The sequence below is a fragment of the Oncorhynchus masou genome, chromosome 31, assembly GCF_036934945.1.
Source record: "Oncorhynchus masou masou isolate Uvic2021 chromosome 31, UVic_Omas_1.1, whole genome shotgun sequence".
In the NCBI taxonomy this organism is placed as follows: domain Eukaryota; kingdom Metazoa; phylum Chordata; class Actinopteri; order Salmoniformes; family Salmonidae; genus Oncorhynchus; species Oncorhynchus masou.
Window position 1 is genome coordinate 80,471,069 of NC_088242.1, and position 15,274 is coordinate 80,486,342.

Sequence of the window (15,274 nt, forward strand, 5' to 3'; positions counted from 1 at the left end):
GTATAAAGGTGATAGAAAAAAAACTGAGTTGTTGCGGTTTTCTTGGTCAACCCTTGTTTGTGGAGTGACAGCCCTGATTGGAGGGTGTTTTACCCGGGTTTACTTGTCAGGTGTGCGTAAGTGGCTACAAGGAAGTCAGGCGCAGGAGAGCAGGTATTTGGTAGCACACGGAGCCTTTTATTCAGGCGAACCAAAAGCACATGGCACAATGAGATAAAACAATTGGAAAATGAAAAATGGATCGGCGATGGCTAGAAGGCCGGCGACATCGAACACCGCCCGAACAAGGAGAGGCATCGACTTTCGGCCAAAGTCGTGACGATACTGCCCTGTTTTTTTAGTTTATCTTTAACTCTGCATTTTTTTTAAGGACACGTAAGTAAGCATTTCACTGTTTGTCTACAGCTGTTGTTTACGGCGCATGTGACAATGTCATTTTATTTGTTGGGATGTACCAGTTAAACGTCAAGCCAAGGTAGTCCTAATTCTGAAACCCAGGTTCAGGCTGTCATAGTCCTGGTTCCCATCCCTCTCTGCAGGGGACAGAAAACACTATTGTCTATGTGCACCAGTCCTGTTAACGACAGCCCATTCATTACCCCAAAAGGACTCTCCTCTCCCAGGCCAGGGATGCAGCGGAGCCTCTATTTGAATTTATAACTCTTTCAAATTGAGGCGGTGTATTCCCAGGCCAGGAAACAATGAGTCTTATTCTTTTAGCCTTCATTCCAGAGGCACAAGTAAAACATAGAGAGGGCCTGTGTGTGTGTGCGCGTGCGTGCGTGCGTGTGTGTGTGTGTGTGTGTGTGTGTGTGTGTGTGTGTGTGTGTGTGTTAGGGTAGCGGAGGGTTAGTTATCCCAGCCTGATAGAACATATATGTATTCAGTGACTACAGGATTAAACAGACCTCCAGCAGTGTTGACAGCTAAACAGAATGTAAGACAATACCACATTGTATCAGCTCTGATTAGGAGGAAAGCAGTGAGTGTGTGTGTGTGTGTGTGTGTGTGTGTGTGTGTGGGGGGGCTGTGTATATATATTTTTTTAAAGCACGCATACACGCTCCTCATTTGTTTAACTTGGGTGGCTAAATGGAGGGCATTTGTTGTGGATTTAGGGGACATCTGGTTACTTTGTCAAATGTGAAGCAGACCGAGGAGCGAATTTAAATCAAAGACGTGGCGTTGTTCTCTTCTTGATAGAAAACAAAGGGCTATTTTTTCACTGTCATTACTGATTGGTGTCACCCCTGATGGATGACCCTTCTGATTGGGTGTCAGTAGTCTGCAGCTGGTTTTAAGGGTACTGGAGCGTAAATGGCTAAAACAGGAGATTAGGCAAGGAAAAATTGGACCTAATTGCCTCTGCAGAGTGTGGCCCCAGTGACCAAATGCAGCTGCTATTTCAGCCATTCTACGATTCCCCTAAGGAAAACATCTTTATACACTTTTAGATAAAGGCTAAACTTAAAGACATTTGAAATGGATATTTAGATCTGGTCTTTTGGCTTTGTTTCAAACTCTTGTCTTAAGCCTATTCTCACTTTTTTTAATGAAGAAGTGATAACGTTTTTAATTTTCATAAGCTATACATATAAAATCAATATTTTAAAGTTACACTATAAATTGCCCCCTGAAATGTTCTTTACTAAAACATATTAATTTATGCTTGTCAGGTAAGGCTATGTAGAACCTCAGATAATTCCCCAATAAGCTGTTATTTCACATGCTAGTTGAATGTTATGCTCTCTCCCCACTCATTCCCAATTATATACACTTCTCTATCCTAGGTGCGGAGCAGGTTCTACTGCTGGCCAGGCGGACTGACCTGAGGAGGATTTCTCTGGACCTCCCAGATTTCACTGACATCGTTCTGCAAGTGGACGACATCCGCCATGCCATCGCCATCGACTATGACCCTGTGGATGGATATGTGTACTGGACAGACGACGAGGTTAAAGCCATCCGCCGCTCCCGCATTGACGGCACCGAGGCCCAGACCCTGGTCACCACGGAGATCAACCACCCAGATGGCATTGCGGTGGATTGGGTGGCCCGGAACCTTTACTGGACGGATACGGGTACTGACCGTATTGAGGTTACAAGGCTGAACGGAACCTCGCGCCGCATTCTGATCTCAGAGAACCTGGATGAACCAAGGGCCATTGTGCTGGACCCTGTCAATGGGTACGTGTGTCCACTGTAGATTTGTGGCTTTTTTCTTACTTCATCACGGTAATCAATTTAACTAATTTCAGCAAAACATTTGAATGAATGTATTTGAACTCAGTAACTTTTTTACAGCATTCCTTTTGATTTCAACAAAACCTTCCATACATATGTGCCCATTGAAGAAGTGATCAGAAAAGTGACTTTAGACCTGAATGCCAAAACATTCAGGAGATAAAGGTGCCTAAAGTTGACCCACCATACCATGAGACAACCATGTCTGCTTTACTGGAAAAGATTAATGGTTGAGTTTGATATAATTTAAAAGCTTACAAACAGTGTCAAACTAATTTATTATTTAATAAAAATGTAATTGAGTAATCAAACCCTTTACTCTGTACTTTGTTGAATCACCTTTGGCAGGGGTTACAGCCTCGAGTCTTCTTGGGTATGACGCTACAAGCTTGGCACACCTGTATTTGGGGAGTTTCTTCCATTCTTCTGTGCAGATCCTGGATGGGGAGTGTTGCTACACAGCTATTTTCAAGTCTCTCCAGAGATGTTCGATCGGGTTCAACTCCGGGCTCTGGCCGTCCCATTCAAGGACATTCAGAGTCTTGTCCCAAAGCCACTGCTGTGTTGGTTTGGCTGTGTGCTTATGTTTGTTGTCCTGTTGGAAGGTGAACCTTCTAACCAGTCTGAGGTCCTGAGTGCTCTGGAGCAGGTTTTCATCAATGATCTCTCTGTACTTAGCACTGTTCATCTTTGCCTCGATCCTGACTAATCTCTCATTCCCTGCCACTGAAAAACATCCCCGCAGCTTGATGCTGCAAACACCATGCTTCAACATAGGGATGGTGCCAGGTTTCCTCCAGGCGTGATGCTTGGCATTCAGACCAAAGTGTTCAATATTGGTTTAATCAGACCAGAGAATCTAATTTCTCATGGTCTAAGATTATTTTTGGCAAACTCCAAGCGGGGGTGTCGTGCCTTTTACTGAGGAATGGCTTCTGTCTGGCCACTCTACCATAAAGGCCTGATTTGGTGCTGCAAAGATGGTTGTCCTTCTGGAAGGTTCTCCCATCTCCACAGAGGAACTCTGGAGCTCTGTTTGAGTGACCATCGGGTTCTTGGTCATCTCCCTGACCAAGGACCTTCTCCCCAAACTGCTCAGTGGTGGCCAGCTCCAGGAAGAGACTTGATGGTTCCAAACTTCTTCCATTTAAGAATGATAGAGGCCACTGTGTTCTTGGGTACTTTCAATGCTGTAGAATGTTTTTGGTACCCTTGCCCAGATCTGTGCCTCGACACAATCCTGTCTCGGAGCTCTACGGACAATTCCTTCGACCTCATGGCTTGATTTTTGCTCTGATATGCACTGTCAACTGTGGGACCTTATATAGACAGGTGTGTGCCTTTCCAAATCATGTCCTATCAAATGAATTTACCACAGGTGGACTCCAATCAAGTTGTAGAAACATCTCAAGGATGATCAATGGAAACTGGATGCACCTGAGCTCAATTTCGAGTCTCATATCAAAGGTTCTAAATACTTATGTAAATATAGTATTTCTGCTTTTTCAAACATGTCTAAAAACATGTCTTCACTTTGTTATTATGGGGTATTGTGTGTAGGTTGCTGAGAAGAAGAAAAAAAATAGTTAATCCATTTTAGATCCATTTATATTCAAATGGCTTTTCCGTATGTACTAACCCAAACTTGTTTTTTTTTGTTCCATTCTCACTTAAGATACTCCCCGTCCCGGATCCGGGATCGTGAATAAAGCCTCAGGCTCATTAGCATAACTAGCATAATTAGCATTTCTGAAAATCGCAAATAAAATGAAAATAATGCGCCTGCTCTCAAGCTTAGCCTTTTCTTAACAACACTGTCATCTCAGATTTTCAAAATATGCTTTTGAACCATAGCAAATCACTAATTTGTGTAAGAGTATTGCAAGCTAGCTTAGTATTTTGAGTAGCATTTAGCACGCAACATTTTCACAAAAACCAAATAACCAAATAAATAAAATAATTTACCTTTGAAGAGCTTCGGATGTTTTCAATGAGGAGACTCTCAGTTACATAGCAAATGTTCAGTTTTTCCTGAAAGAATCTTTGTGTAGGAGAAATCGCTCCGTTTTGTACATCACATTTGGCTACCGAAACGAACCGAAAATTCAGTCACCAAAACGTCAAACTTTTTCCGAATTAACTCCATAATATCGACCGAAACATGGCAAACGTTGTTTAGAATCAGTCCTCAAGGTGTTTTTTCACATATCTCTTCATTGATATGCAGTTCGTGGAAGCCTGCTTTCCCCTCAGAATCGCATGGAAAAATACCAGCAGCTGAAAAAGACGCACCAATTTCGATGGAGGACACCGGGCGGACACCTGGTAAATGTAGTCTCTTATGGTCAATCTTCCAATGATATGCCTACAAATACGTCACAATGCTGCAGACACCTTGGGGAAACGACAGAAAGGGCAGGCTCATTCCTCTCGCATTCACAGCCATATAAGGAGACAATGGAAAACGGAGCCTCAAAAATCCTGCTGATTTCCTGGATGCCGTTTCATCTTGGTTTTGCCTGTAGCTCCCGTTCTAGGGCACCCACAGACAATATCTTTGCAGTTCTGGAAAATTCAGAGTGTTTTCTTTCCAAAGCTATCAATTATATGTATAGTCGAGCATCTTTTTGTGACAAAATATCTTGTTTAAAACGGGAATGTTTTTCATCCAAAAATGAAATTGCGCCCCCAGAGTTTCAAGAGGTTAACCTCTAGCGTCGAGCAATCCCGTACCCGGGAGTGTAATCATAGCCTCAAGCTCATTAGCATAACGCAACGTTAACTATTCATGAAAACCGCAAATGAAATGAAATAAATATATTGGCTCACAAGCTTAGCCTTTTGTTAACAACACTGTCATCTCAGATTTTCAAAATATGCTTTTCAACCATAGCTACACAAGCATTTGTGTAAGAGTATTGATAGCTAGCATAGCATTAAGCCTAGCATTCAGCAGGCAACATTTTCACAAAAACAAGAAAAGCATTCAAATAAAATAATTTACCTTTGAAGAACTTCGGATGTTTTCAATGAGGAGACTCTCAGTTAGATAGCAAATGTTCAGTTTTTCCAAAAATATTATTTGTGTAGGAGAAATCGCTCCGTTTTGTTCATCACGTTTGGCTAAGAAAAAAAATAAACGAAAACTCGGTCATTACAACTTTTTTCCAAATTAACTTGTTGTTTAGAATCAATCCTCAAGGTGTTTTTCACATATCTATTTGATGATAAATCATTCGTGGCAGTTGCCTTTCTCCTCTGAACCTAATGGAAAAGTGGACGCAGCTGGAGATTGCGCAATAATTTCGACGGAGGACACCAAGCGGACACCTGGTAAATGTAGTCTCTTATGGTCAATCTTCCAATGATATGCCTACAAATACGTCACAATGCTGCAGACACCTTGGGGAAACGACAGAAAGTGTAGGCTCATTCCTGGCGCATTCACAGCCATATAAGGAGACATTGGAACACAGCGCATTCAAAATCTGGGGCATTTCCTGTATGAAATTTCATCTTGGTTTCGCCTTTAGCATTAGTTCTGGGGCACTCACAGACAATATCTTTGCAGTTTTGGAAACGTCAGAGTGTTTTCTTTCCAAAGCTGTCAATTATATGCATAGTCGAGCATCTTTTCGTGACAAAATATCTTGTTTAAAACGGGAACGTTTTTTTATCCAAAAATGAAAAGAGCGCCCCCTATATCGAAGAAGTTAAAGCATTTTTGTTTGGTTTTAATTCTGTGCTGGACTCTCTCCACAGTTACATGTACTGGACAGACTGGGGAGAGAAGCCTAAAATAGAGCGTGCTAACCTGGATGGAATGGACCGTCTCGTGCTGCTCAATACCTCGCTGGGTTGGCCCAACGGTTTAGCCATCGACTATGAAGCAGGAAAACTATACTGGGGCGATGCCAAGACGGACAAAATTGAAGTAAGTAAAGAAAAAAGAAAAGAAAAAAAAGTGTTTCTTATGCATCAAATAGTTGTGTATGGTTTGATGCTGTAGTTATCATGGTTTGATGCTGTTGATTGTGGAAGCAGTTGAGTTTAGATCTCCCTAGGACTTGTTGTTCTCTCATTCATTCTCCTCATTTGAGGTTGTCTGGTGTGTTTGTGTTGCCTGTGGAGGTTGAGAAGTGCTTCAGGAGCACATTCTTAGATGAGGTGAGGCAGTCGTGGCCTGATATTTATCTGACCATTGATCCCATGTGAGCGACAGAGGAATGTCAGAGAGAGAGCTCTTATGTAATACCGGGAGAGGCAACACTAGATTTCCTGTCAGACATGCACTGCAGTTTTATCGTTTTTTGTATTCTTACGGCTAGGACTTTATACTGTACACCTTTCCTGACTGCCTCTGTTTAAAGCCTACTTTTTTGAAACACTGATATTGCCCAATATTGTTATTTTTGGGGGGCCATGTGAAGGACAGAATTATTTGAAGAGGATAGAAACTGATCTAGGCCCCTCCTATGTGAGAGCGCGGTGGGTGATCATATCTTTAGAGGAATAGCTGTGTGTGTCTTCAAGGTTTCTGACTGTATTGTATGATTTATCGTCTACCTGCATGCACAGCTCCCTGGGTGTTGAATACCATGGTGGCCAATTTTCTCCAGTCACACGCTCCATATAATATGTAAATACAGGATGAGCCGGAGCCTCCTCCCAGATGAGGTTGAACACAGGACTTGATGGAAATAAGTTTGTTTTCCTTTTCCTTCTGTGTGTGTGTGTGTGTGTGTGTGTGTGTGTGTGTGTGTGTGTGTGTGTGTGTGTGTGTGTGTGTGTGTGTGTGTGTGTTTGTGTGTGTGTGTGTGTGTCCTGTTGGTTGAATATTCCCCTCATCATAACTATGCTTTTACCAGTGGCTATTGAACTCCCTTTAGTTTCTGCTTGTTTAGGAGCAGTATGTTTGACTGACCCCATCAGTCTTTGGAAGTTAACCCAGGGAATAGTTTTCCTAGCTCGCTTCAGTCTCCTAGCACCCTGCAGGGGCATTGTTCACAGTATCTGAAAGCATGAACTGCCCCTAGCTCCAGAGTTGGAAGGGCAGCAGGGGAAAGGGGTGGCTAGGGAGAAGACATTCCATTTACAGATTCACTCAAACTCTTGGTTGAACTGTACATCATTTTGAACTACCTAGCTAAAATGCTCTGAAGCTGTTGATTTTCATTAAGGGGGTCAGACGTGCAGGCTGAGATGAATGAGCAGGGATTAGGGAGCTCCCGCTGAGATATTGAGCTCACTAAGAGGCCATAGACTTGTCCACATGTCACGATACCAGAATATTGACTTCGGTACCAGGTTTAGTATAATGATACTCGATGCCATAGCAATAGCAAAACAATACCACGATGGTAATCAGTTTATAATAGCAATCAGGCACCTCAGGGGTTTGTGGTATATGGCCTATATACCAAGGCTAAGGGCTGTATCCAGGCACTCCTCATATATAAAAAATATAATTTCTGGATTACATGTATGTTTTTTAAAAGTATTATTGCAAGGTATTACTGCACGGTTGCAGCTACAAACACAAGCATTTCGCTACACCTGTGATAACATCTGCAAATCTGTAACGGCCGTTGTTGGTGGAAGAAGGTGAGGACCAAGGTGCAGCGTGGTATGTGTCCATATTTATTAAAATGAACACAGAAATAACAAAAATACCAAAGAGAAACGACCGAAAACAGTACTGGCTGGTGCAGACACACAACAGAAAACAATCACCCACGAAACACAATAGAAAACAGGCTCCCTAAATATGGTTCTCAATCAGGGACAACGATTGACAGCTGCCTCTGATTGAGAACCATACTAGGCCAAACACAGAAATAGCAAATCATAGAAAAACTAACATAGACAACCCACCCAACACACGCCCTGACCATACTAAAACAAAGACATAACAAAAGAACTAAGGTCAGAACGTGACAAAACCTGTTTACGTGACCAATAAACTTGGACTTGATTTATGATGGTAAAATGCATCTCACCAATGCACGATAGAAGAAAAAGAAAAACGTTGTGCCGGTATTGGGGTCACATCTTTTGAACGTATTGGCTAGAATCAAGCAGTTTTTTTCTGGGGAAAAGAGGGTGTCGTGGCAATGGAACCTGGCTATGAAATTAAGTGGGGAAAGTGGGAGGGTACAAATTCAAGTACAGACTACTTTTCTATACTCAAGGGGGGGAAGAAAACATAGCTGGGCTGTTTTTAATTTTGTAAAGCAGCTTGTTTCTTAACCAGGCAAGTGTGGCAAAACTATAAGGCTGGTTGGTGGTGACTGGTTAGCTATGGGGAAGCAAGAGTCGCCTGCGCGATTTGTATAATGTATGCTGCACATATCAATTGAAGTCATCGCTGAAAAGCTCTCAATCTCTCCAAAAATTATTGTCCAGTCCACTTAGTAGTCAGATTTTAGTCACAGAGATAATTTAGTCTGGTTTTAGTCAACTAAATGAAAAATACCAGTTATAGTTTTTTTTCTGGGTCAGTTATAGTGTTGTCAATTGAAACTCAAAAATAGGTATTTTACAAATATTTTAGGGTGTTTTCACACTTTGTCCCTTCCAGACAATTTTCGTGAAGGTGGTTCACTGAATTTTGCTCAATTCAAAAGAGTCCCCCAAAGCGAACCAAGCTGAGACCACCTTTTATAGGGCAATGTGAACACAAAGCTCCCCGGGTTTGCTTGTCATTATTCCCGCACCACACACTAGACTACTGCAACACCGTTTCCCCTGCCATAAACCTTCTCCCATTGGAAAAAATGCGTGCTGTTTCTGGATAGGCCTATTGATTAGCGATTGTCCAGGATGCACAGAGATTCCAAAATACAGTTGAAGTCAGAAGTTTACATACACCTTAGCCAAATACATTTAAACTCAGTTTTTCACAATTTCTGACATTTGATCCTAGTAAAAATTCCCTGTCTTAGGTCAGTTAGGATCACCACTTTTATTTAAAAAATGTGAAATGTCAGAATAATAGTAGAGATTATTTCTTTCAGCTTTTATTTCTTTCATCACATTCCCAGTGGATCAGAAGTCTACATACACGAAATTAGTATTTGGTAGCATTGCCTTTAAATTGTTTAACTTGGGTCAAACGTTTCGGGTAGCCTTCCTCAAGCTTCCCACAATAAGTTGGGTGAATTTTGGCCCATTCCTCCTGACAGAGCTGGTGTAACTGAGTCAGGTTTTTAGGCCTCCTTGCTCGCACACGCTTTTTCAGTTCTACCCACACATTTTCTATGGGATTGAGGTCAGGGCTTTGTGATGGCCACTCTAAGCCATTTTGACAGAACTTTGGAAGTATGCTTGGCGTCATTGTCCATTTGGAAGACTAATGTCTAACATCTAATGTCTTGAGATGTTGCTTGAATATATCCACATCATTTTCCTACCTCGTGATGCCATCTATTTTGTGAAGTGCACCAGTCCCTCCTGCAGCAAAGCACCCCCACAACATGATGCTGCCACCCCCGTGCTTCACGGTTGGGATGTTGTTCTTCGACTTGCAAGCCTCCCCCTTTTTCCTCCAAACATAACGATGGTCATCATGGCCAAACAGTTCTATTTTTGTTTCATCAGACCAGAGGACATTTCTCCAAAAAGTACAATCTTTGTCCCCATGTGCAGTTGGAAACCGTAGTCTGGCTTTATTATGGCGGTTTTGGAGCAGTGGCTTCTTCCTTGCTGAGCAGCCTTTAAGTTTATGTCGATGTAGGACTCGTTTTACTGTGGCTATAGATACCTTTGTACCAATTTCCTCCAGCATTTTCACAAGGTCCTTTGCTGTTGTTCTGGGATTGATTTGCACTTTTCGCACCAAAGTACGTTCACCTCTAGGAGACAGAATGCGTCTCCTTCCTGAGTGGTATGACGGCTGCGTGGTCCTATGGTGTTTATACTTGCGTACTATTGTTTGTACAGATGAATGTGGTACCTTCAGGCATTTGGAAATTGCTCCCCAGGATGAACAAAACTTGTGGAGGTCTATAATTTTTTTTCTGAGGTCTTGGCTGATTTTCTTTTGATTTTTCTCATGATGTCAAGCAAAGAGGCACTGAGTTTGAAGGTAGGCCTTGAAATGCATCCACAGGTACACCTCCAATTGACTCAAATATGTCAATTAGACTATCAGAAGCTTCTAAAGCCATGACATAATTTTCTGGAATTTTCCTAGCTGTTTAAAGTCACAGTCAACTTAGTGTATGTAAACGTCTGACCCACTGGAATTGTGATACAGTGAATTATAAGTGAAATAATCTGTCTGTAAACAATTGTTGGAAAAATGACTTTGTGTCATGCACAAAGTCGATGTCGTAACTGACTTGCCAAAACTATAGTTTGTTAACAAGAAATTTGTGGAGTGGTTGAAAAACAAGTTTTAATGACACCAACCTAAGTTTATGCAAACTTCTTACTTCAACTGTATGTGTGGCGTTTTTTAGTTCAGATTATTTGTTTGCAATGTGTGATCTATAGGCTAAGAGGGCTTCATATACTGTTTAGTCGATTGTGGGGTTTGAATAGTGTGAAAACACAAACATACAGTATTTGGTGAGATCACAACACAGGGTAGAACATTTATTCTAGCTCTTAAAGGGGCAGTAGACTATATTGGATGTACAATTTTCAATTACAGCATTAATTAATCTGCAGTTATTCTTCTGATATTATTCTTCTAATATTTACATGTTAACAGTATCGTTTTTTTTACTAAATGATATTTAGCTCTTTTTTTTACCCCAGAGTTCACTTTAAAGAGGACTGAGATCTGGATAAGAGCGTCTGCTAAATGACTTAAATGTAATGTAAATGTATATGTTACTTTAAAGAGCACTATATGTGAAAACACATCTTTTTTAAACTGTCTGTTTGAGTTCGGTCTTTTATTTCTCCCACTTTATGCTTGGTCAGAAATATGAGAATAGGGCGAGTCCACTACATTATTTGGGTATAAGTTAACCGAATGCAAACTTTTAAAAGTGAAATTTTCACTGGACAGTTACTTTAATTCGAAGTAATAACCTGTTTAATTTAAGTGCCAAATTTCTATAAGCATCACACACTAGTGTTGCCAGAAGTCTTACATTCCTTAACTTTCTGTCTGGTGAAGAGTTGTTTATTTTGTCTGTAGTCTGGACCCTGTAGCCCAGAGCCCCCCTGCTTGACTCTCTCTGTCTGTGTAGAGCAGATGGGGGAGAAACAGAAACTGAGCAGGACTAGTGGTGGAGCGCTTCAGAGAGGAGGGGGTTGGGCAGCACTGCCTCTCCTCTCACAACACACCTAACCAATGTGCTGACTGACAAGGGGAGCCCCTCGCCCATGTGCTCTACCGTGACCCCTGCACTGGACCTGACAATGGCAGCATAGAATGGTGGCGGGGCTGGCCCTTAGTCTTCCTCAGCAGCCCCCACCCCTGAACCAGATGCACACTTTGGTGGCAGCCCTGCTTCCAGAGGCTCCCAGCAGCTGACAAGTGTGTCTTGTTCTGCTCTTTTCACAAGGGTTTTTCAGCTTCACCTAATGGAGGCCCGGGCCATTCTCCCACAGATCCACTTAGCTGCTGAAAGGGACAGTAGTGCTTGAAGTGCTAATGGGGGGAATCCACGTGCAGCTCAGACATCAGCAATTTCTCATTAAAGTTTTTTTTACAGAATGCAGCACTTGTTTTTAATTCCCCTTTGTGTTTTTGTAATGGCTGTCCAATACTATTCTTTCCTGAAAGAAGTGTTAATTTAGTTGTTACTGTTTTCTTTTTAACCTTTTTCTTTTTAGATGAAAACAACATTAGGCATTGAATGAAAAGTTTTTAAAAGTGCCTTCTGGCATTTGGAATGTGGCAGTTCACTGGCTGAATGGTTATAAATAGAGGTCTGGAGGCTTTTTAGCCCTCCTCCCAGCCTCTCTTTCCATCCCCCTTTTTCTATTTTCTGTGCTGTTGAAGGAGCCTGTCTGAGAATATATTTCTTTCTTCCTTTCTGTTTCAAAGTGAATTGCTTTTGTGTCCAAATACATTTCCATTATAAATGTTTCATGTGTGAGGGGTTAGATCTTCAATAAATGTTTTTCATCTTCACACATAGCATAGCTTTCATGCACTGGCATGTGTGGCTCTGACCCAATTTACATCATCCAATGTGGCTGAGAGTGTCTCTCAGGGGATGTTTCGTATAAAATACCACTTTTACTCTAGTTTTTAAAGATAATTATGGCTTACAATTCACCATTTCCATCTCCAGAGGTAGCAAGCTTTCAGAGTATGCTGGAAGAGACACGTTTCAGTCGGCATTTTCCATTGCTTGCTTGTTGAGTATATAGTCTAGAGTAAGTCAGACACTTTCAATTAAGTACATTTTGTAAATATCATTTGTTTTTCTTTGTCTATCTTAATACATTTTCTGAAGTGAAGTTACAATACTATTAAAGGATCCATCTTCTGCAACGTAATTGAATGATCAAGGATGAATAGAGTTTAGCATGTACTGGAGTTTTACCGGCGAAACTAGAGGCTAGGGCTGTGGCTGTCACAATTTCGTCAGCCTGTGATTGTCAAGCAAATAACTGTCAGTCAGGCGGGAATTGACCGTTAATTCACAAACACATTTAGCATCTCCTGGCTGTAATGATATAATAATGATGAATCCAAGGACCTCGTCGTACGCCAGAGGGGAGGAGCAGGAGAAGACGTGACAGTACCCCCGATGCGCTGCTCCAGCCGCAGGACGACGCCGACCAGAGGGACAACCCCGAGGACGAGAAGAGCCGGCTTATTCTATCCACTGGAATCCCAGGACCAGTGATTAGTATTCTGGCAATGTTGCACGCCGGAGGTGAGGAGCAGGAGAAGATGTGACAGATATGAAGAAAATGCATATTTCAAAAGAACAGAATAGCATACTCTGAGTTGTCCTTGTGTTAGGTCCTGATCTGGTTATGCCATATGGCTGTGGGCTACACTAGTTCATTTAGCAGACAAGAATTGCTTAGAATTACATACAGTGCCTTGCGAAAGTATTCGGCCCCCTTGAACTTTGCGACCTTTTGCCACATTTCAGGCTTCAAACATAAAGATATAAAACTGTATTTTTTTGTGAAGAATCATTACAAAAGTCAAGTGTCTTTTATTCTCCTCAAACATTGCATCCTTCCTCAGAGCTTGGCACATGAATGATTTAAGACCTCACTGTATAAAGCAAAAAACAGCAACAATCTGTTACCAGGCAATTAACTTCTTGGCTTCTTGGACAAGGGGCTTTTTAAAGAAATCTGGGTTTTGACTGAAGTCTCCACAAAAAAAGTATAATTTATCAAGGCACTGTTAAATGAGAGCAGACTCTTTCAGGGAGAAAGGCCAGTCATTTATTTTTGTGTAATTTAAAGCAAAGGGCAACGGAAGCCAAACTATTCGGTCCAGATGCGGTGACAAGTTTATTTTATTTTTACCTTTATTTTACTAGGCAAGTCAGTTAAGAACAAATTCTTATTTTCAATGACGGCCTAGGAACAGTGGGTTAACTGTTTTACCTTGTCAGCTCGGGGATTTGAACTTGCAACCTTTCGGTTACTAGTCCACTGCTCTAACCACTAGGCTACACTGAGCTATAAGACATAGCAGTGCAAACAAAACAAGCCAACAAGGCCAGCACAACAAGCTGGTACAAAGATGTCTTATTGGACACCTCTGAACATGAGGTACACATGCCATCACCCCCCCTTCCCTCTTAATAAAAGCCACAGATTTCCATAGTAAGCCTTTCGATAGCCTGTAGGAAGAGGGGAACATCCCAGCTGATGCTGGGCCAGACTTAATCCCTCAAAAGTCTTACTGAACGAAAACGCAGAATTGACTATGATGGACAAAGGAATCCATAGGGGAATGGGAGTTTTTGAACTTTTTTCCTAGAAGTTGGCGGTTTGAGTTTACTGACTGTGGGAGTGGTCGGACAGGCATAAGCAGAGTGAGTCTACCTGTTGATGAGCAGTTGAGACTGACCGATCAGAGGGCTATGTACGTGTTGAGTGCTCTATGGCTTACTCAGCTACTGTCCTACCCACCGTCCTGAATGTGAAGAGGCTTGGACGGGCCACTTACACTGAGACTAAAGCTGTCATTAGCATGGCCAATGTTTTAGAGAGAGGCCCCTTGTTGGAAAATCCTCCACAAATTAAGTTTCACGGCTCAAGACACAACAATGTGGCGAGGCCACCTGAGCGACGCTTCGGAGGAACTTTAAAGAAAACATTATTGATCCTTTCAGACGAGAGGGGTTTCAGCCAGCATCCATCAGCACCAGGGCCTTCAGCTGGCCAGACTCAGCTCTCAGGCCCAAATAAAGACTTCCTTTCAGAGCAAGGCTTTTCATTGTGGTGGTGAAAAAGGCCTGGATGCCACTACTTTGACTGAAGCACAGAAAACAACTCAAGTAATCAAATGCACTCAATTACTCATTGTTGCTCGTGCACTTTCTCCACTTAAAAAAAATAGAACTAGACCACTTCACATAATGATTTATTTGTCATAAAAACAGGCAATTTAGAATCTATTTTTGTCAATTTAATCGTAGTTATTTTTGGGGGGGGACTAACCAGGATCTCTAGGGGCACAGCTAGCACTGCGATGCAGTGCCTTAGACCACTGTGCCACTTGGGAGGCCTTAATCTTAGTTATTTTAATGAGATTCATGGCTCAGCAGAGTGCCATAGAAGGAAAAGTGTTATTTTCACACATGGGTTCAAAGTTGCCTCTACTCTTTTCTCACCAGCACGTAGAGATGGGTATAGGCCTAGCTGTTGAGATCACAGGAGGTCTTTGAGGTTCAGACCACTTCTGAGAACTAACACCTAGTTCCTGGATATATTTTTCATTCCTCTCATATTTTACAGGAGGAAATTCCATCACTGCCCCCTGTTATTTCCCTCGAATGTACCATATGGAACCCCGCCGCACACACACGGCAATGAAGGGTGACTAAATGCTCCACCGAAGGAGAATCTGCATAATTGTACAACAAAG

General features: G+C 42.0%; 1 protein-coding gene across 2 annotated transcripts in view; it reads left to right on the forward strand.

Annotated features, from left to right (window-relative positions):
- The window catches only part of lrp5 (low density lipoprotein receptor-related protein 5), an 85,530-nt gene that overhangs the window by 32,561 nt on the left and 37,695 nt on the right, over positions 1 to 15,274 (forward strand). For both annotated transcript variants that reach the window (XM_064952146.1, XM_064952147.1), the window contains 2 exons: positions 1,791 to 2,187; positions 6,007 to 6,178. In XM_064952146.1, the coding sequence (XP_064808218.1) occupies positions 1,791 to 2,187; positions 6,007 to 6,178 (569 nt within the window). The remainder of the gene's footprint in view (positions 1 to 1,790; positions 2,188 to 6,006; positions 6,179 to 15,274) is intronic.